The 22,387-nt window shown below is 49.4% G+C and overlaps 1 protein-coding gene across 23 annotated transcripts in view; it reads left to right on the forward strand.

Moving 5' to 3' along the window:
• The first annotated feature begins 2,241 nt into the window (after window positions 1–2,241).
• PEG3 (paternally expressed 3) overlaps window positions 2,242–22,387 on the forward strand; it is a 30,630-nt gene continuing 10,484 nt past the window's right edge. Inside the window, exons 1-11 of one of the 23 annotated variants that reach the window (XM_027097242.1) lie at window positions 2,242–2,288; window positions 5,732–5,802; window positions 7,285–7,327; window positions 7,766–7,800; window positions 7,964–8,463; window positions 16,339–16,417; window positions 17,020–17,082; window positions 18,825–19,304; window positions 19,824–19,907; window positions 20,602–20,742; window positions 20,825–20,934. In XM_027097242.1, coding sequence (XP_026953043.1) covers window positions 18,911–19,304; window positions 19,824–19,907; window positions 20,602–20,742; window positions 20,825–20,934 — 729 coding nt within the window. In that variant the 5' untranslated portion in view covers window positions 2,242–2,288; window positions 5,732–5,802; window positions 7,285–7,327; ... (3 more) ...; window positions 17,020–17,082; window positions 18,825–18,910. The other 22 variants (XM_027097245.1, XM_027097249.1, XM_027097240.1 and 19 more) reach the window with 22 other exon arrangements.

Here is a 22,387-nt window from a genome sequence, read left to right on the forward strand (position 1 = left end):
GAGATTAAGAACAAGTTTCCTAGCCACATGGAGAACTGCTGAAATTGCCAAGCAGTTTCAGGGGTGTGGAAAGGATGGAAGCCCGTGTGGCATGCTAGGGGGAGAGAATGTGCGGTAAGGCTGTTGAGTCGGTGACAGAAGGCCACTCTATCAAGAGGGCTTTTTTGGTGGGGGCAGGGAGAGAGTGCTGAGAAAAGGGGTAGTAGCTGGAGAAGCTCTGAGAGCATGTGATATTTGATGGGAATGAACGACCTGGGATCCAGAGAAAAAGCTGTGTTGCAGATAGAGGTCTTTGAGAAGGAAAGAGGGGATGGGGTCCCTAAATTGCATTAAAATCACCTCCTAAACCATAACCAGACTTGAGGATCCCCTGAGGAGCTCCAAAACAAACACCTCTCTGGGACCCTGGGCACCTGCAATGTTTGACAGCTCCCCCAGGGGATCCTAATGTGCGGCCAGATTTGAAAACCTCTGACCTAAGGGTAGTACCACATTCACTTCTAGTGGTGCCTCTAGAATTTCTATAGAAGCTCCCGGGGAATAATTTTCAAAGGTACAGAGCAAACACAATGTTTTCATTCAGATTTTATGTTTATGTGGCACTGCTGGGTGAGAAGAGACTGCTGAAGACTTGGGGAGTTTCAAACATCCCCCACCCCAAAAGCCAGTAGTTCTTAATGTACCCAGCAACCACTGATTTATAAATATTTATACTTATTAAGTATAAAATTTGAATCTGGGTATCATGTTCTTTGTGCTTAGGTAACCTGCTTTTTGTAATTAACTGTATCTTATGAATCTTTTCCTTTAAAATTAAAAAATTACATTTTAATTGGCCACATAAAATTGCAGTGTATGGCTTTGCCAAAATACAATTTATTTCTTCCGCAGAGTACATTTTTCTAATAAAAAATGCTACGTGAATATGCCTGCATATAATCTTTCGTACCTCTTAGCTTAGTTCGTTTCCCTTAGCTCCTGGAGAGTGGAATAGTTGGATCAAAGGGTGCATCAGTGAGCTTTTTGTAATTCATTGATTCTACTACTGGGAAAGAAATGCATATTTCTGGCCAGGAGATTCAAACAGTATGGACTGGAGACGGGAAAGATCCCTCCTCCATATTCCTTCCCCTCATCCTTTTTTCCTAGAGGTAACCGGCTAACAGTTTCTTGTACACTTTCCCAGAGGTTTTACCTGTGTGTGTGTTCATCCTTAACAAACAAATGAAAACACTTACCGGGTCATGTCTACAAACTTCGGCCACTTGAGTGTTTGACTAACTCTATTAAGTCCTCGGCCGTCGTTCGTCCCGAGCGGCGCTACCTCGTCGTTTCCCGCCGCATACGGGTTTCCTCACGCGTCTGTGTGCCCTGCACGGCCGACGGTCCGGGTGGCCACGGGTGGGACTGACCCAGCCTGTCCCAGGCGGCGACGCGCGAGGCCGCCTCAGGAGAGCATCCGCTAAACCGCGCTGGTCCGGGCTCTCGGTTTTACGTTTCTTTGGGAGTCAGGTCGTGAGTTTTGTCCTGTAGGTCTGTCAGCCATTTGTATTTTCCTGTGAATTGCCAGTTTCTTCCCTTTTTGCCCAATTTTCTGGCTTACTTTGGTCTTTACCGTATCGGTTTCCAAGAGGTCTTCGTTTATTAGGGAAGTTAGCCCCGTGTCTTTCATGTGTCCCAGGCGGAAAAGTCTCGTCTCCCACTTTCTCGTTTGTCTTTAACTTCAACATACATATTTTTGTCCGCCGGATTTTCATTTTCTTAGACAAATGTATGGGTTTTTTTTTTTTCTTTTTCTTCAGAGGTTTTGCGTTTGGGAGTCGCTAGCGGGCCTTTCTCTGCGTCACCCCCCTTCTTTGTTTGGGGGTCGCACACTCACTCCCCCTCCCCCTTTTCCAGACCCTTCCTCAGGGCCCCTAGCATGGGCTTCGTTGACGTCAGCCTGCTGCCTTCGCGCCAAGCCGTCGCCACGGCAACTGCGGCCTGATTGGCAGGGCTTGGGGGCGTGGCGAGGGGGGCCCAGGGCGTGTAGCGCTGCTTCTGATTTGCCCGCGCCGGGGCCCCGCCTCTGCAGAGAGCCTGACAAGGAGTCGCGGGCCGGGGCTCGGTGCAGACGCCGGGAGCTGCGGGAGGACGAGGTCGGAGCGGAAGAGTGGACATGTCCACCATGGGCTGGTGGTGCTGCCGGGTGCCCGGGGCCGTGTGGGGGCAGTAGACTGTGCACGGGCTGCGCCGTGGCTGACCTTCGGCCAGGGGCGGGGCGGTGCCTTGAGGTGCGGTGTGGCGAGGTGAGTCCGGCCGCCTCGGCCCACACATCCGCGTCTGGACGGTGCGCGGGGATGGGATGCCGCAGGTTCGAGACCCTGGTCAGCGGGCCGGGGCTGCCGCGCTTGCCGCAGCGGCGCCATCTTGCGCTGCCAGCCGGAGTCTGCGGTGGGGGCTCCCATGCCACCTTTCCTGGGCATAGTGGAGGACAGGGATGGCTGGCCGTCCTCGGTAGGGGGCGGGAAGGCCGCGGGCTCCTGTCACCGCAGTCCGCTGGGGTGGGTGCCGGAGAAGTGGCGGGCCATACCTAACGAGCGCGGAAAGGCTCAGCGCGCCCCCCCCTGCGCCCCGCCCTCCCGTTTCCTCAGCTTGGTCGGGGGGCTGCAGAGGACACCCCATCCCACGGGGTCCCAGATTGGCCAGGTCTGCTCCGGCTGCCCCTGCATCCTTGCCGGTCTTTGGGGGCGGGACTTGCTTGCCGCAGTGGCGGCGGGAGGAGCTAAGGGGCGGGGCCGAGGGCAGTCGTGCTGTGGGATGTTTTTCTCTGGGCGGTGACAGACTGCGGGCCCGCCCACCCTGGCGTCACTTTTGATGTGTCAGATAAGAGTGGCTGCGCAGGCGCTGTCCTGATTGGCTGGTGCGGGCTGGGGTGGGGCCAAGGGCTGTCTTGACTGCAGGTCTCAAAAGAGATCGACTGGTCAAGCCCCGCCTACCTCAGCGCCATCTTTGATGGGGGCGGCTGAGGCTCGCTGCGCATGCGCGGCCTGGTCTTGGCTGGGTGGCCGCAGGGGCGGGGCTGAGGGTAGCGGTGCCCTGTGTTCTTTGCTGTGATTGAAGGCTGCGGGGGTCCTGCTACCTCACACCTTCTTTGCTGGTCACGGGCCTGGCCGCCGACACTTGCCGCGGACGCTTGCCGCGACGTGCCACCCTGACTAGCGTAGGTTTTGAGGTCTGACTTGAGATTGGGCGACGGCTGGTGACTGGGGGGCTGTTTTATCGGCAGGGTCCATGTGGCCCAGAGTTTGCCGACACTGTTGTTGCTGGAGAGCTGTCTGTCCTGAGGGAGAGGGCTACGGGCTATCATTGTGCCCGCTGTTTCTCCTTGGTTGGTCTGGGGGTTGCAGAGCATCACCCCTTCCCCTGTCGTTGCCTTCCTGAACTGCTTTCACCTTGGGATGTTTCTGGCTAGATCTTTTGGCTTGGGGGGGAGGGCTGGGGCGGGGGGTGCCACCCAGCCGTGTTTCGCAGGTGCCCTGTCGACTGGGCTGAGGGGGTGGGGCCACGGGCCGTCTTTGGGGACTGACAGTGCTGCAGAACCCCGCCCACTCTGATCCAGTGCTTGTTGGCCGACAGGTGGCGCCGAGGCTTATTGCGCCCGCACTGTTATGAATGAGGGCGGAGCTGCAGGGGGCGGGCCAGGGGAGGGGCTGCAGAGCCCTGCCCACTCTAGCACTGTTTGTTGGCCGTCAGGTGGCGCCAAGGCTTACTGCGCAGGCGCCATCTTGAACTACTGTGGGGCTGCAGGGGGCGGGCCGAGGGAGGGCTGCAGAGCTTTGTCCACTCTAGTGCTGTTTGTTGACTGACAGGTGGCGAGCAAGGCTTACTGTGGAGGCGCTGTCTTGAATGACAGCGGTGCTGTCTGCTGGGGTGGGCCCAAGGGAGGGGCTTTTATGCTTTGTATGACTAACAGGGGACTGCAGACCATTTCCCATCTAGCGCTGTGTACTTTGGCCTAGGGGTGGTAGCTGAAGCTTACTGTGCAGGCGCCATCTTGAATGACAGTGGTACTGCAGGGGCAGCCCGAGGGAGGGGCTCCAGGCCCTTGCCCACCTAGTGCTCTGCCGGCCGACAGGTGCCAGCCGAGGCCTACTGCGCAGGCGCCATCTTGACTGACACTGAGCCGGCTACAGGGGGCGGGTCCGAGGACGGGGCTGTGGAGCCCTGCGGCCCTTGCTTTCTGCGCATGCGCCATATTGAGAGCCAGTAGGACTGCGGGGCGGGCTGTGTATGGCGTCCTGGGAGGTGGAACTCACCCCGCCGTCTTCGCTGCGCAGGCTCCAGGTGGACCACTGCTTGCCGCTGCGGCACATCTTGGCGGCCGCGCGACGGCGTCGTGTTCCCTGGAGGGCGTGCAGAGCCTTGTCCCTGGGACTGTGGGACGGGTTTCAACTGCGCATGGCCGGGGGTCACATAGGAAAGTGGGAATTTTAATAGATTTGGGGAAGGGGTGGATCTAAGTGAGAAGGCGAAGGAGAGCGTGGCAGGCTCTGAGGGCGGTGGGAGGTGACATGAAGGAAAAGGCCTCAATCTCGTAGACAGCCTGGAGAATGCGGAGCGCGGTTATGAGGGAGGCGTGGCATGAGAAATGATGGGACGGAGGAGGGGCTGGCAGGTGGGGCGGGGCTGGGAGGGGCGGGGCGAGAGGGAGCAGCCCTGGATTCCTTGTTTGTGGGCGGGACCTAGTTATATATCTGCCCATGACTGACAGCGTTAACATAAACCAGAGCCATAGTCCTGAAGGTGCATCCCCCTCGGGGCCTCTGATTGATTGAACGCATGCTCTGAGGCACAGTGGGGCTTGAAACATGTGTCGTCCACGGGGATCATGTTGACAACCTCAGCTATTGTGTAAGGTTAAGTAATGATACCATTATCTACTGGTAATGTTGATAATGGCATTAAGATTGTAATATAAGCTAGTCTTTCATGCTACTTAGGTGTACAGCACAGTAAAATTTCTGGCATTGCATCACTGGCTATCGCATGGCAGAACTGGAGTTTTACTCACCTTTCTAAGGGGTGCCTATATCATTATTCCACAAGGTTTCCATGAAAAATGTCTGTAGATTACTGTTTTCCAAAAAGACGTTAGTTGATCTGTAATTGCCATGAGTTCTGAGGTTGAGTTCTCTGAGCCTCTGCTTTTTTGTGTGTGAAATAAGTAGAAAATTATGTTGTGGTGGGAATTAACAGAGATGCTAAAAGTAAGGTGCTAATAAGCACTGTATGAGGCACGTAATTAGCAGTAAATAATACTACCTTCTTAGCCATTTTTTCCCTCCAATTTGTACCTGCAGTGTGTGTCCCTTGCCTTTAGAAGGATGGCCAGTGCAGCATAGCTAATAAGTGGGAGATTGGGGTCTTAAATAGGATTTCTCAATCCCAAGTCTTTACTGTTTTGCTCTGCTTGTTAGAGAAGTTTCTAAGACACTCAGAGATTGGCTTGCACACGATTGACATACCCTCACTGGAAAAAAGCTATGATTATAGCCAGGGTACAACATACACCCCAGGGAGCAATGCCGATGGCCCTTCCACCCTGGGAGGAAAAGCTGTTCTTCTTGGTATCATTTTACCTCTACCACTGTAGGAGGCAAAGATGCAGCTGTGTGGGGTCATTTCCAGCCTGGAAATTCAGTAATTGGGAAGTAAGTTCGGTGGCTCACATTTTCTTTTCCTTCCCCAGCTCTACCCTTCTCCGAGACGACTTGCAAGAGGAAGAGGGACTAGGTCCAAACGCTAGGTGGCGGTGTCCAGGTGAGCTGAATTCCCTCCTCACAGTGCCACACCCATCCTTGGAGTGAGCACATCCTTCCTCAACCTGACACTTTCCTACTGTACACGTGTTCCGTGTGGCCACACGAGCACCCTGTGTGCTCTCTGAGAATGCACAGGCTCTTCTGGTGGGTCACGTGTTCACCAAATTCTCCTTGGTCTTCGCAACATTCAGCTACTCCTTCAGGTCTGCCCTTTCTTTCTTATTGGGTGAATAAACAAACATGAGAAATTCATTGATTCATCTATCAAACATGGCCTCAAGTGGAAAAGGAAGTGTTTTCCTGGAGCTCATAGTCTTTTGGGTAATGAAAGACATTGAAAAAATAATTGTGTGATTCACGCCTTTGAAAGAGAAGGTTCACTTCAGGCAGTTAACTTAATCTGGGAGAGGCCATGTAGGGTCTCCCTGAGAAAGTGAGGGACATTAAGGCTGAGCCCTGAAGCGTGGTGGATGGTAGTGTGTTGTGAGAAGAGCAGTCTTAAGGGAGCTGGGAGTCCAGGATCTAGTCTAGACTAGAAGCCTAGAACAAAGGAAAGAAAAGAATGGTGTTTGAGATGAGAAAAAGGTAAAGTGGAGCTGCACTGTGAAAGGCTTTGCAATCCGTGGTAGGTAATTGGGCTTGATCTGAAGCACTATGGGAAGCCATGGCAGCACCATGATAATCAGATTTGTGTTTTAAAAATATCATGTGGTTGCAGGGTTCAGAAGGGGAGGGTAGAAACAGTGGGTCCAGGAAGACCACTTCGGATCTGGGTGAGAGATGGTGGCTTGGGTTAGGGTCACAGAAGAGGGGTAAGTGAATTGGATGGATCTGAGAGAGGTACTGAAGAACCGGGGACTCAGCAGGTCTTGTACTCTTTGTTCATGGTTTGCTGACTGATTCAGACCATACTCAGTGAATCATATCATGGGGGGAAGTGAGCAACATAGCCAAATATTGCTCATTCTGTCAGCAAGCATTGATACTTGCCTGGTCTGGGACGCGATCATGCTGGACTTCGGGTCTCCGGAAGTGAGTGACGTAATCCCTGGTCTCAGTGTCTGTTGAATGAGAACTCCAGTTAAGTGGAGAGTAAGAAAACATGCTTACCAAGATTGGTGGCCATGCTGATGGCATGTTACCACCCAGGGAAAGACTAACATGCTGTCCCAGTGAGCCCCCGGGGGTGGGTTGGTTTTTTCTGGCCTTGGTGAATGCTTCAGACAGCAGTCCCGTGTCTGGCACTCAAGCCTTTGGAGACTCAGAGGCCCTACTTCACCTGAGGACTCATCTTACATCAGTAGATCCACGTTAACGAAGCTAAGCCATAATGAATTATTGGTTTATGTTGGAAAATAGTGTGACCAAATACGACGTTCCTGTTTTCTCAGTTTTGGTAATCGATTCATGGTGGGAGAGCACTACCACAGGAACCTAGATATTCAAAAGTACCCATGATCAGCACATTCTCTCCCTGTAGGCAGACCTACATGGGAAAGGAAGCCATAGCGAGAGCTCGCTTGGTGAGTATGGAATCAGAATGAGAGGATGTGGAAAAGCTTTGGTTGCGCTGGCCTGTAAGGTCACCTGGGGATACCATCTGGTTGCAGTGAAGCTCTTGCTAGGGTCACCAGGACACCAGAAGCCCCTTGTCTGCAGCCCCCGCTCTCCCCAGTCTCCATTCACATTAGGTCTGACCAGAGTAGCGTGCTCTCTCCTATAGATGGTTAAATGAACCATGCTTTGTGGTCTGCCTTTTCATGCCCTCACCCCTTTAAAAAACAAAAATCTGATCAGCCAGTTACTGATGTAAAAATTGGTCAGATATGTCCTACTGGCACAGAAGAGGTTTTATCTCTTTAAAGTAACTCTTTTTCTTGAATCATTTGGGGGCTGACCATAAAACTAAACTCTTAGTTACTGTTTCCTCTTTTTTGAAATTTTTGGGGAAATTCCTCCAGAATGGACAACGATAAGGAACTTTTGCTGCAGAGTGGTAAGTGCTCAGTTTATATGATGGAGGTAAGCCCAGGGCGACGTGGCGATTATCTGCGAGGAGCCACCTGAGAGTCCAGAGGGTGGAGTCGTGGCTGGTACGGTAGGGGTAGTGGTTGTTTACTCCATGCTCACATTCCCCTGTGAAATTGTTACCCAAACAGCCTCTATTGTCCACATGTACCTGTTCATGGTTGACTGGACCACACTGGACGCATCAGCCTAGAGCAGTGGTTCTCAAAGTACAGCTCCTGGCGTGCTTCCTGGATGGCTGTTTCCTGGGGAGCCACAGACCTCCTAAATACCCACCCCGGAAAGGCTGGTGCATTTCTCCCAGTCACCCCAGGCTTGAGAACCACACCCTAGAAGGCATCGAGCTGTAGTGTGCACTCATAATGTCGGAGTGGGGGTGAGCAGAGGCACGGGCTAGCCCAGCTGCTAGTGTTGGGAACCTGAGCTGGGAGGTGAGGCGGGCCCAGGCTGGGACAGCACTTCCCTCCACGTGGTGCTGAAGGAGAGAATGTCGGTTTGCAGAAAGAGGCAGGAGAAAGGAGCAAACAAGAGCAGAGAAGAGACCGCACACCCTGCTGTCCCTGAGAAGCGAAGAAAGTAACGTCCTCGGTTCGTGACTTTAAAGCTCTCAATTCCAGCCCCCTTTAATGAGGTAGGTAGAACGAGAGAGGGGCTGAATCTAGGTGCACCGTCATGAGGCACCAAACTAAGTAAGTAGAAACGGGCTTGGAGAAGAGACCATGAGCTTTTCTCACTCGTGGTGGGATGTGGGGAACCTGAGGTCACACAGGGGGCCACAGAATTTCTTTACCTCTCCTCGCGCATCCGGCCACATTTCCAGCCACCACTAGTTGAGTTCCTTCCAGTTCAGTTGAACACTTGACCCACTGATCCTTTGATTGAGGCCAAAGACCCCCCCCCCCACTTGTGGCAGGGGTGCCTGATGACTTCCATCTTTGTTTCAGATGAATTAATTGTGAGACTGTGCTTTTGTTTTCTATGCATTTTTGTGAAATAGAAGTAAAGGGCTGTAAAATACTCAGAGAATGGCATAAACACCTCCACATGGACCACAGTGGCAACACTTGTCCATCAGGCAGGACCACTGCCCTGTGGTTGGGGTCCAGCTCTTGCCCGAACCTAACTCTGCATACAGTGCTTACGACACACACATTTCATGCTTAGATGTCCCGTGTATTTAAGAACAGGTCTTTGGTGGTTGAAGAACAGCTGGAACCCCGTAAGCTCCTCTGCCCGGTGTGGAGGGTAAGACCTTTTTCTGACCAGTTGTCCTTGTTTGTCTCCTCTCCTTCCCTCTCCTTGGAGTTAGTGGCCTCCCTTGGCCCCTACGACCAGAGTCAGGCTGGGTCCCTGTGTGTCCCCATCTTCGCCCCCATCCTCTGAATGTGGTCAGACCTTTGGCTTTTAAAATCCTGCCCTTGGGTACTACTTGACTCATGCTGGGACTCCTGCTGCAGAGAGAGTGCGGAGGGAGATGTGGGAGCTTCAGTAACTAGGGTGTGTGAGAGCCCACCTCCAGGCCCGGAAACAAAGCTGATGGGTTTGCCACGTGGCCAGAATTGAGTGTGAACAGTGAGACTGAGAGGACAGCTGGCAGTGAGGTCAGGGTCTAGGTGTGGCGCCCCAGCAGTGGTGTTCTGGCCCAAAGGGTGTGTGGGGAGTGGAGGACTCCACGGGAGCACTGTGGGTGGTCGGAGAGAGGGGGAGCCACGCAGGGGAGGGGGTGCCAATGCTCAGTGACTGGCGCAGAGGAGAGGACAGACAGACAGCAGCTGAACTTCCAAATTTATATTCAGGTATTTTTTTCTGATGGTGAACTTAAAATAACATTCTAAGTTGAAATGCAAAATGAAGTATCTTTTATTAATCATTTATTTTTTCGATTTTCCCCGCTTTACGCATGGTCTTCATACAAGTTTTTATGGAAGTTTTCTTCCGGTTTGGTTTTGTATGTACTTCCATACGTTTAAGTACCTATGTAGTTTTTTGTTTTTTGGGGTTTTTTTACGTAAATGAGATCATGCCCAATTCACTAACACTTCAAACTCAGGCTACCAGAGTAAAGTATGTGGGGTGTTAGGCAGTAATATTTGGTTGTGGGGGAGTGCCTGGTGTGCCACCTGGCGAGCTCGTATCACGTGCCCATCACGTTTACAGTCTCCATTATATGCATGTTTCTGTGTGTGTGAACGTAATATTGTGCAGCTATTTAACAACATCTACAATAACTTCTGTATAAATAGATCTCCATCTGCAGCTTTGATTTCTAAAACTTCATTTTATTCCATTGTGTGGACATCCTCATTGTTTTCTGTGTACATATAAATGAGTATATTTGCGGTAAGAATGCCACATATGCTGTATAATTTTATGCCCTTGTATTTTCATTTAATGCTTTAAACATTTTTTACATTGGTCATTTCCATCAAGTGTAGATAAACTGGTATATCCATAGAATGGAAGACTATGTGGCCTTTAGAAAAAATGATATAAATCTATATGTACTGGTTGAAAAGATGTCTATCAAAAATTACTGGGTTTAAAAATACACACAGAACTCCTGGTATGATCTCATTTTGGTAAAAATAAGATGTTATATGTACAGACTTTAAAAGGTTTAGTATAGGAACAAATGTGATCACTGGATGTGGCTTGCAATTTCTACGTTGGATAATCTGTAATGTTTGAATGTTGTGCTGTCTTCTATGTTTGTAATCAGAAAATAAAGCTACAAAGTTTCTTGGCAACATGACTTAATGTTACATGACATTTTCTTAAAGATTCTATCTGTTTTCATTTCTTCTTGCATGATGAAATTTTGGAGGAATGGTGTCTTTTGAAGGCAATGATTTATTTTTCTGAAAACAAAGTATGTTTGTCATTGGCCTTAGTGGCCTTTGCCTTCTAGAGATGAAATACCGAATTTCTTGGAGGAGAGGCCAGACACTGGCACTGATGCTATTGGTCTTTCCTAATGTCAGACAGAGGCCTGCTCCAACCTTCTTAGACATCCATACTCGAATAGCTGGTCAGAAATGGAAGTGTTGGCTGATTTTTCTTGCCACTTTCCTTAAAAAGACCCTTTATCATTTACTCCTAAGGAAGTTCCTAGTTCGTATTTAAACAGTTAATGCTTTTCTTGATTTAAAAGTCTTTCTTTACTATAAACTAAATTCCCACATGTGTATATACTTTCACACGAGTCAGATTCTGGTGTGTATTTTGTTCCATCAGTGTATTTATCATTGCACCCCCATCCTTGTGTTGGAAAGAATACTTCGTGTTCTTATATGTTTGGGTCACTTTACAGACAATCCCCCACCCTTGCTGCACACATACCTTCTTGTTCAGAATTGTCTTGATATTTCTGTACATTTAGTCTTCTGGAGAAACTGGATTCTCAGTTTGTCAAAACTCCCACATTTTATTGGATTTTAACTTATATTCAAGGGAGGATTGACAACAATTTTCATGGTCCTGTGCAAAAACATGTCTTCATTTATTTAGGACCTGCTCTGTGTCCTTCTGTACATTAAAAAAATTTTATTTGGAGTTGCAAATACGTCACTGAATTTATTAATGAGAATTGGTTTATTTATTTTGCTATTCCTGGAATTTTTTTTCTTGCTGTATTAACTGCCAAGGTTTTTGAATTCAAAATAATGCTTTTTCCACATTTATACCTTTCACTTCTTTTTTATCAGTTGCATTAGCTAGGACTTCCAAAATAGTGCTGAATGGTGGGTATGGTGGAGGGCTTCCCTACCTTTAGTGTTTAATGCTTGCTTGCACTTGAGATAAGTCTTTATTGTGTTTAGATGGTCTCCTAGTCTTACTCTTTGCTAGGGACATACAAGGAAAGGTTGAAGTTTGCAGATGCTTTGTAATGTGCAACAATGCTCATGGAATCCCCTTCCCCCTCTAATCCCTTATATAACAGCCTACCCTAATGGGATATCATCCTTGTATTCCTGGAATAACCTTTCATGGTCAAGGGCTACTATTTAGACTTTTCTAGATTGGATTTAAATGTTTTTGCATCTAAGTAGAAAAAAACCCAAACACAGTTTGTTGAACACCCTCTACGTGCCAGTCCTGTGAAGGTAACAATACAGTGATGAGAAAGGCGATGTAGTCCTTGCCTCAGGGACTTTGAGGCCTGGCATAAGTACAGGTGCTCCCTTTCTCTGTTGGGCTGTGCGTCCCCCAGCACATCTTGATTCTGTGATGGCCTTTCTGGGCCGTCCTTGGACAGGCATCCCCCTCGGCCTCAACACTGCCTTTGGTCATGCCAGGCAAGCCCGTGGATGACTCTTCCCTGATGCTTTCTTCCTCTCAGCCACACCCGACACGTATCTTCTGTCCTCTTCAGTGGTAGGCATGGCTGTTGCCATGGAGGCAGGAGCTGGACTGGGGAAGTGGGGGCGAAGTGGGAAGAGCAGTTATGCTTTCGATTGGCCAGAGTCGCTGTCACAGGAGGAGTTCACCTGGGTCTTCCAAAGGGTGAGGTGAGTATGGGGTCCTGGCAGGTGGTAACTCAGCAATGGCCTCATTCCTGGGTGCCCTTTGGGCTGCCAGCGGAGGACAGGGTGAGTCGGGGCTGAAGGCTGGGTCACTCGGCTCCTCCTGAGGGGCCACCTGCAGTCAGGTAAGCCTGTAGGAGAACATTGACCCGTGCTTCCTTTCCCTGCTTTGCCTCTGGTTGCTGTGCAGGGATCTGCCCTGTGTTAGGGCCGCCATTGCATAATAGCATGTTCCCGGATGTGCTCCTTGGGTGACGTTATGTCACCTGCCATCACTCCTGCAACATATTTGAGAGTAGATGTACATACAAGGACTTAGTGGTGGTGGGCAGCTGACTTTGTAGCTTTTTTCTTTTTTAACTTATATTTTTATCTACTTGACTGTCTTTGTCCTTAAGTGGAGACTTGCTGTTTCAAAAGGAATAGGTATTTTTAATGTTTTTTAGATATATGCCAAAATGATATCCAGAAATAGGATTCACACTTGTACCAGCCAGCTTCCCACCAACACTGATTTTTATTTTGAAATAGTTGCCCATTTGGTAAGCGTAAAACGTGTTCACCGTAATATTTTACATTTCTTTGATTTCTGATACAGATGTTGGCTCCTGTCACTGATTTTAGGAGCTGTGTATTAATGTCCTTTATTTTCATGAGGAGCCACTTACTTTTTTCTCACTGCTTTCTAAGACCTATTAACTGTCATCTATGCTGCAAAATATTTTTCCCCCTCCTTTTCTGGTTTGCTTTTATTCTGATTAGTTTTTATAGCGTGGAAAATGTGTACCGTTTTTATTTTCATGTCTGCTGCGTAGCCGTCAGTGGTCTCTGCCATTGAATCTGCTCGAGCATTCTCCTGCCTGTCCCTGTTCTTCACTGTTGTAAACAGTGCTTCTGTGAACACCCTTGAGAACTGTGTCTGTGCTCATGGGCACATAGGTCTGTCAGTTCAAGTTCAGAAGTGGAATCGCCAGGATAGCGAATGGCATTGCATTTATGTACTAATAGTTGCTAGAGTTGTGAGTGCTGTTTCAGCTTGGAGCTGCAGTTTCCCTAAGTACTTCTTGGGTCTGAGGAGTTTCAAAGTTGATTTTTGGGGGTTTTCTAAATTGCCTATCATATCATCTGCAAACGGCCAGTTTAGGGTGTGACCTTGGACTCAGACCAGGGTGGGGGTGGGGTGGGGTGGGGTGGTGGACAGGGAGGGGAGGAGACCCCTCAGCATTAAGGTGGTCGTGCTGCCAGCACCTACTCAGTGGGCAGCATGGTCTCGAAAGACCTCCACCAGTGCTTTTGTTTATCATTTTGTTTTAACTGTGAATTTATTTTTTTGACTAGTTAATACATGTCATGATAAAATAAAAACAAAAGGGGAATATACAATGAAAAAGTTAAGTCGCCCTTCCTCCCCTGGCCCCCAGTTCCCTTCCCCAGGGGCAGTCACTATTAATCACAATTTTTTTTTTTTTTTTTTGCGGTACGTCGGCCTCTCACTGTTGTGGCCTCTCCCGTTACGGAGCACAGGCTCCGGACGCGCAGGCTCAGCGGCCATGGCTCACGGGCCCAGCCGCTCCGCGGCATGTGGGATCTTCCCGGACCAGAGCACGAACCCGTGTCCCCTGCATCGGCAGGCGAACTCTCAACCACTGCGCCACCAGGGACGCCCATTAATCACTATTAACAGTCTCTTCTGTGTCCTTCCAGAAACCGTCTAAGTAAATGACATCTGTTTTTATAATTCCTTAGAATGCTGTGCACATTGGTGTGTCCCATTTTGCACTTAACTACCTTAGAGGTCGTCTCATATCCATTTATTTACAATTGCCTCGTTATTTTAAAAGGTTTCATAATCATAAACATACCATATTTTGCCCATTGTCATAACAGTACTTCAATGAATATATTTTTGCACATATGTCATTACATATCTCTGGGATAAATTCATAGTAGAGTTAATAGGACAGGATATTACATTTTTTAATTTTGATAAGTAACCAATTTGCCCTTTATAAAATTTGCAGGATATGTGTCTCCAGTTTTTTCTTCACACAACATATATGTTATCTATCTTTATGATTATTCTGTTCCCAAGGCCCTTTCTTACTCTCAAATGAATTTCCTCTGCCATTGTGGGAAGGAGTAGGTAAGGTCCAACTGTTTTTCAGGTTTTTCTATTAAAAATCTTTTCTTTTTCAACGCCCTTGCAGACCAAGGGCTGTTTCGTCGGCCTGGTCAGAAAATCTTGAGCACATTTAACAGAGATCACATTTGTTGACTCTAGTCCTGAATTTGAATTGAGAAAAGGAATAGGTGAATTTTCAGCATACAAGTTGGCATCTACCTTGTGACAGGATATTTAAGGGTGTTCACATGGTCATATTATCAATGAGCAGGAAGTCCTCCGTCTCTTTTCTGTGCTCTGGAAGGGTTTTTATAACATGGTAAATACTTCGCTCATGGAAATTTTATGGGAAGTTGCTCCTTCGGTCATTTCATCTTTTTAAATTTCTTCCCTGGATTTTCCTCTGCTTCCTGAGTCAGGTTTACCAAATATTTATATTTTCTTAGCAAAATTGTTGCTTCCTTATCAAACTTTTTAAGCCTTACAGTTCTTAAGTATAATTTTTACCTACTGGTGCTTTATGCTTCAAACACATGCCTAGTGGGAAGAAAAATTAATGCGATTAGAGAAGTATGTATACAAAGTCAAAGTTGTCCCTGTTTCCCAATTTTATTGTCAGGTTAGAAGATCCCGTCCCTGCTCCAGGATTATAAAAATTAATCTTTTATTTATTTTGATCTTAGTTTTAGCATTTTCATATATGGTGTGACCTCTTTCCCCAAGTGAATGATTGGCTAGATCTCCTGTTACCATTATTATTTATTGAAGTAATCTATATGCATTCCTTACTATTTTTTAATGCCACTTTCATAGAGTTCTACATACTCAATTGTGTACATACAGTAAACTTATATTACAATTCTTAAATGAATCAGTCTTCTTGTCTTTTTTGGTCCTTTTTTAGGTGGTTGGTTTATTGCTTTGGCTTTGATGGTATAAACAAGAACATCATTTGTTACTTTTTTGTCGTCTTTCTGCCTTTAGGCATCATACTAGAAAAGAACTTTCTTAACCCTGAGATTATATTAAGATACTTCTTTTTTGTGTGTGGTTTGTTGGCCTTTTGATGTATGAACTTTCAAAATATTGATCCAAGTGAAATTCTTCCAGGTCAACTTTAGAACCATTGTGAAGTTCCCCAACATTTATATTCTTTGAAATTCCGCTAGGTAGTATAGGGGGTATTTAGAGCTTTCATATGCTAGATCCGTATATTTTCCATGATTATCCTGTGTCTCTCTGGTTATTGCCTTTTCTATTGCCATATAATGTATAAGTTTGTTCCTATGGGTGCTGTCTTCTTCTGTTAAATCTTTTGTATTTTTACAATGGAGTTCTTCCCATTTTTTCAAATTGGTTATTGTCGGTCCATATTTAGGGAGTCTGTTATAAATGGGTTTCTTACTAAATTATTATTACTATTATAAGGTCTGTTTCCACTGATTTGCAATATCTGAGTGGACGGTCTTACATAAGAGAGTGATAATTTTATATCTTTCTTTGTTCATGCCCCAGATTTTCTTGTAATTGGCTGAAACTCTGTAGAATGATGTTCATTAGCCATAGTGTTAAGACTGTTATGTCTGCTTTTATAAGTGAGTTTGGTCTGCAGTTTGCTAGTGCTCTCTTTGTCTTAGATGTTTTAATTATTCTGGTTTCATAAAGAAAATTTGAAAGCTTTCTGCTTCTTGTCTCTGGTTGGTCTATATGACATGGGAATGGGCCTTTTCTTGAATATGGTATATAAGGCCTCACTCCCAATGCTATCTTGGTCCACAGCCATTTGGAGAGTGAATTCTCTGACACTCTTTACATTTCTTCCATGTTTACTTGTCCATGTATTTCTTTAAAATGTCTGCAGGTCCCTGGCATTTTGACTCTGTTCCTGTGGATAAGAACACTTGTTCTGAAGTTCCAGAAAGGATCCTATTCCCAAACAGGTGATTTACATACCCAAGGGTGTCCTGTGGCCTCTGAGAGGTGGGGCTGCTGTCATCTAGGGGACTGGAGTTCTCTCTGGAATTGGATGCCACAGAGCAGGCTTGGGCTCCCTGCCCGCCCCTCTGTCCCGCACAGGCCTGCTGGCTTTTGAGGGCCCTGCTCTTGTCACGGCAGTCCCTCTTAGCCAGTTGTTGGGTAAACTCGACTGTGTTCTCTTGTCCCAGCTGTCTCATCAGCTCTCCAGAGCCTGGACGCTTGCCCTTTCTTTCCCCTGCCCAGCAGGGTGTTGTCTAGTGTCCTGTTTGTCATCGAGGAGGGCAGGGCAGGCAGGGCGGGAGTGGCAGGGTCTCCAGGGTCTCCGAATGGAGGTGCATCTGTGTAGTTGGTGCTGAAGCTCCAGAGGATGATGCAGAGAGAGTGGGAGGGCAGTTTACACGGGGCGGAGCGGAGCCCACCACTGTCTGGAGAGAGTCCCCTGCATTCATGCCCAAATGATGAAGGCTACTTTGAGACTGAATAATTGAAACACCTTTTGTTTTCTCTTTAGACATTAAAAAAAAATTCTTTTTAACTTACTGGTTTTTCCTTTTAAAACAAAAAGAATTTTTGCTGCATGTGGTTTTGTTCTTCTCTGGAAGTAAAGCCAGAAGTACAAAACTGTCAGGTAAGTTAATTCACCCAAACCTAGATTTCTTTCCTGTATTGCCTACTTTCTTGCTCCAGTTGTGGCTGACCACTAATAACAAGGCTACATAATAGAAACCACATGCAACTAAAATGGTTTAGGTGAAGGGAAACATATAGCCTTAGTTGGTTACGTTAGAACAAAAGGAAAAGGGAAAATCAGCTTTTATACTTGGTCTAAAAAGTTTTCTTAAGAAGGGAGGGAGCAGATACTAAAAGACAAGTAAGGAAATAAATGATACAGAGGATTATCAAAGTAGAAAGCTGGTTCTGTGGAGGCAAGCTAGATATTTGAAAAGATTGATAAAAGCAGGAGGATGTGCAGGGGTGTGAAGAAGTCCTATGGTCGCTTGATCACTTTCTCACCATTGATATGAATAATAGGTGTTTATCACCTGTGTAGGGTTTCTGTGGGTTCACTGGTACTTCCTTTAACCTTCCCCCTCGGTGCTAGGCAGCGCTGTAAGAGAGCTCCACATATACCGCACAGTGCTTCCCATGCCTGTTTGTCGGGAATACCGGGAAGGGGCTGGTAGAAAAGTGGGCAGGTGAGGGTAAGTGAAATGCCAGGGTGTTCTTTTGGAAACAGTGCTGCAGAGCTTAACCCAGAAACTGCACTCTGCTTCTGCAGGCCTGTAGTAAGAATGCATGCCTGTGTCTAAAACCAATTTTAAAATGGGTTTGCGTACATTATCGTCAACATGCTCTATCAGTGTTGATACCTGACTCTTCCAGTGATGGAAAAGTTTGTCTCTCATCCCTTTACCAGAGTTTACAGTGGGGGCATAGGCACGTGAGCTCAAATATTTAAGACTAAATGCAGCAAGTGCTTGGAACACTAGTAGAGGAAGTGAGTCTCGGGAAGGGTCCCAGAGGACGTGGTGTTAGCACGAGCCCAAGGCTGGGCTGTGGGGCAGACGCTCCTCAGAAGGGTGGGCACTGCTGACGCAGGGGTCCTGAGCTTTCCTGCAAACTCAGATGCTGTCCAGCCACTCTGGCCAATAGAACTTGCTCCCACGAGGGCGATGTTCCGTGTTGTGCAGTAGGGTAGCCACTGGCGCTTGGAATGTAGCTGGTGTGACAGAGGAGCTGAACTTTTAATTTCGTTGAATTTTAACTTAACAGCAGCGCGGGTTCAGGGAAATTATTAAGAGCACTTGCAATCGCATTACCCAGAGCTGAGCACTTGTAACATTTTTATGTGGTCTTCTACCTTTCACGTGTTGTATGCTGTTTTAACAACCATGTTAGGGGAAGAAATGCTCAGAAATGGCAGAATTGAGCCCCTCACGACCCCCTTTCCGTTTTTGCTAAGAAAAAATACCGACATCCCATTTTAGTAATGGCCAGCACCTTGGGCATCCCCATGTGCTGTGTGCTGGGTGGTTAGGCCTTTTAGGTGTATTGGCTTATTTAAGCCTCACAGTTCTAGAAGGGGTGTAGGTCTGTTGTTCCCATTTTGTAGATAAGGGGACAGATGGCAGGACATGGGCTGTGTGGCCCAGGGTCACAGAACCAGTTAGTAGCAGAGCTCACTCCTCACACGGGTGTGTGTGGTGCTTTAACGCCTGCCTGTGCATGTGTCTGTGTGTTGGGGTTTGATGCCTCTCTTCTGCCCTTGGCCTGTTCACAAAGCACTGTTGGTGCCCTTGTCGGGCAGCCCCACACTGCTGCCTGGTCCTCGACTTCTGGGACATGTGTATGTCTCCTTACGATCCGCAGGTCCCTGAGTACTGACTGTCCCAGGCTGCCGCGTCTTTCCTGTTGACTCATGTTGGGTTCCTCCAGTGAAAATTTTCCTTAGAGAGATGCTGCCTCCAAAGTACTTGTCTGCCACCAAACCCAAGAGGTCTTGGGCCCCAAATCTGTGTGAGCTAGACAGTGACTTGTCTCAGGAGCCGGATGCCGCCATAGGAGAAGCCGCCACTGACTCTGAATTCTTTCATCAGAGGTTTCGGAACTTCCTCTACGTGGAATTTGTCGGGCCTCGGAAGACCCTGCTCAAACTCCGAAACCTCTGCCTCGATTGGTTGCAGCCGGAGACTCGCACCAAGGAGGAGATTATCGAGCTCTTGGTCCTCGAGCAGTACCTGACCATCCTTCCAGAAAAGATCAAGCCTTGGGTGCGTGCAAAAAAGCCAGAGAACTGCGAGAAGCTCGTTACTCTGCTGGAAAATTACAAGGAGATGTACGAACCGGAAGGTGAGCGGGAGAGGAAGGCGGAGCTCCCTGGGGTGCCCCGCGCAGTGCCCCTGATGTTCTAGGCCGATCGTCCTCTTCGCGGGGAGTGGGGGACTGCCCTGCCATAGGACGTAGGTGGCCTCCCGGCCTTTCTGCCCACAGCGTGCCAGTTGCACCTCCCTCCCCAGCTGTGACAGCCCAATGAGAGCCGGTGCCCCGTGTCCCCGCGGAGCAGAATCCCTCCTGGTTAGGATGCGAGAGGGAAGGAGACCGTGGGCCTCTGACTGGAAGGGAGCCTGCACACACAGCGCCCTGGCCCAGGCTCTGTGGAACTGGGGCGGGGGCAGGGGGCACCCCAGCAGGTTGTACCTGGCGCTGCCATCGGGAGGGTCACAGCCTCGTTCCTGCCCAGCGGGGGCGGAAGGGCGGGGCGAGAGGGTCTGACCACTGCAGCAAGGGGTGGGGGCCAGCCGGGGGGGCTACTTAGAGGGGACTGGCGAGCACGGACAAGACCTTAAGTCGTGTGTGGTGCCCTCTTAGACGACACCAGCAGTGACGCCCACAGCGAAGGCAGCATGAGCCGGAAGGCAGCAGAGGCCCCGCCGCCACACTCCGCCTGCTGCAGTGAGTAGCCCGGTCACCGCGCCATCCAGGCCGCGCAGGACTTCCCTGGGGCAGGGCTGCTGCTCAGAGGTCTGAGGGGGAAGGAAATCAGTGAGGATGGAAGGAGTCGTTCTTACGTCGAAGCAGACACGTGTGTGGCGTGAAATACAGCTGTTTCTCTTAATGATGAGAGAAAATGTTTAAAGCTATGTGAATTTTGCAGTAGGCTGTTTCAGGTTGTGTCCACAGCCTCCCAGGAGGGGCAGAGTTCATCACCCCTTTGCCTCCAAAGCTGTTTTATTTGTTAAAGGTTCTTCGGTGAACTTTTTGAAGGAGCGTTGCTTTTGGGGCAGGTGGGTGTTTCATTTCTTTGGGGTAAAGTTACGTGCACATTAAGACTGACTGGGGTAAGCGAGGCGGTGGAGGGTCTGAAGTCCATTTTCCCGAATGTGGACCTGACCACGTGGGAGTTGGGAGACCAGGAGAACCTGAAGGGGGAACCAACTCCTCAGCTCAGTGTTAGCCCTGACTGAGACCAGGCCCACCTAGGCGAGGCCCCCAGAAACAGTGGTCCGGGGCCCGGGTGTCGGGTTGCACTTGGGACCCCTGTTCAGGATCCGTCTCCTAGCATCCCTTCCAGAGGGGTATGTGCACGTGAAGTGAGCGCACTCGTGTCAGGACACGTGGTCAGCTCCTGAAATGTCTGCTTCCTCAGGTGACCGGGACTGGGACCGGGACTGGGACCGAGACTGGGACCGAGACTGGGAGCGAGCCCACGAGCGGGAGCACCGGAAGGGCAGAGGCAGGGACCTGGAGTCCCGGGCCCGCTGGCCGTACGCCCGGAGCCCCAGGAGCAGTAGGTCCTCCTCCGACTGCTCCCCAGTGCGCGTGCCAGGTTGACTGTGCCTTGTTCCCTCATGACGCCTGTTGTCTTCCAGGGTTTCATCAGCGGGATCTTTCCCTTCCTCTGATGGAGAAAGTGGCTTTTGCAAAGGAAAGAGAGCACAAACGTCGGGACTCTGTGATGGATTACGAGACAAGATCACAGGTATGCTTAGGTCTCCACTCATTCTAGGAAGGCTGTCTTCATTTCATGGCAGAGATGCCTTTCTTTCCCGAGAGGCTGAGTTATCTGCCCGCTAGAATCCTACCTGGGTTGGGGAGAGCCCCAGCGACTCCCCAGGAGCCTGTCCTGTCCCCAGGGGTGACTGGTGGCTGGGGAACTGCTGCCTGTTTTCTGGTTCATCCACGGGATCAGAGGAGCGCTTTTCCGCTCAGCGTTTGTGTCACGTGGTGCGTCGTCCGCAACGGCTGTTCCTCCTGGGCCAGGGAAGCCCATCGACCCTGCAGGTGTTTCTGGTCCTCAGTAGGGAGCCAGGAAAGTTGCACATCCACAGAGCAGACCTGGGGGGAGAGCAGAAGCCCCCGGGGCCTGGAAGAGCTGGGTCTGGAGCCTGGCTCTGCCACCTGCTAGCTGTGCAGCCTCAGACCATTAACGAAGCCGAGCCTTGGTATCCTCATCTGTGAAGCGGGCGGGCTGTTGTGAGGAGTGGGTGAGAGTCACACGTAGATGGAATGGGCGCAGTGCGATGCCTGGCACGAGGGAGGCGCTGTGGGCATCACTGGCTGTGGGTACAGGGAAGACGGGCCTTGAGAGAGAGGGTCACATGTGACACGGCAGCGTGGAGGAGGGTGCGGGGCCTGCGGCCCTGGGCGCATGGTGGTGACCAGGCGGGACCCGTCCTGGGAGCCTCCTGTCTTGTAACAGGAGGGTGTTCAGCAAGCATGCGGGGAGTCTCTGTAGAGAGAGATGCTGTGCCTGACGCTGGCTGTCCAGCTCGCTCTTAAGGAAGAGACAGGGTAGCGGACTGTCACAGGGACAGGAGCAGCTGGCCAGGTGCCCCCTGGGGCGGGGGATCCCAGGTGTTCAGGAGAGCCCGGCGCAAGCCCCGAAGCGGCACCAGATGAAAGCCAGAGTGGGTGGAATGCAAGGGCAGAGGTGCAGTCTGTCCCCAGTGCCCCGAGATGCGGTAACGGTACTCCCTGTAGCGGGGTTTGAAAGGTGGGGTCAGGTGACAGAGGGCTCTGAATTCTACCCCCAAAACTCTTGTCATTTGTCCTGTGTCCTGGAGGCAAGCCAGAACGTGCAGGTGTGTGAGAAGGAGGGGGATGGCATCCCGTTACTGAAAGCAGAGCTTCTGCGGCAGCAGTACCGATGGGGGCGGGGATGTGGAAGGGAGGGAGGGGATGTGGAGGGTGGGCTGGGTCGGAGGTGACCCCGGTGCTCCAGATGTGTGTTATGACCTTGTCCCAGGGAGAGGCCTCCATGTGTGGGACACACTTAGCTTGTCACTAATTTTGGTTTCTTATTTGGAGAAACCAAATTGACCAAATTTTAGGAATCCAGATAAAAACATTAAATCGTAGAAACTCTGAAGAAGAAACCTCTTTAGTGTGCATTTGCCCCCACGAAGTGATGGATGTCAGGGGTTTCCAGTTAA

Source organism: Aethalodelphis obliquidens, unplaced genomic scaffold, assembly GCF_003676395.1.
Source record: "Aethalodelphis obliquidens isolate GAN/ISIS:26980383/991018 unplaced genomic scaffold, ASM367639v1 scaffold113, whole genome shotgun sequence".
Taxonomy (NCBI): domain Eukaryota; kingdom Metazoa; phylum Chordata; class Mammalia; order Artiodactyla; family Delphinidae; genus Aethalodelphis; species Aethalodelphis obliquidens.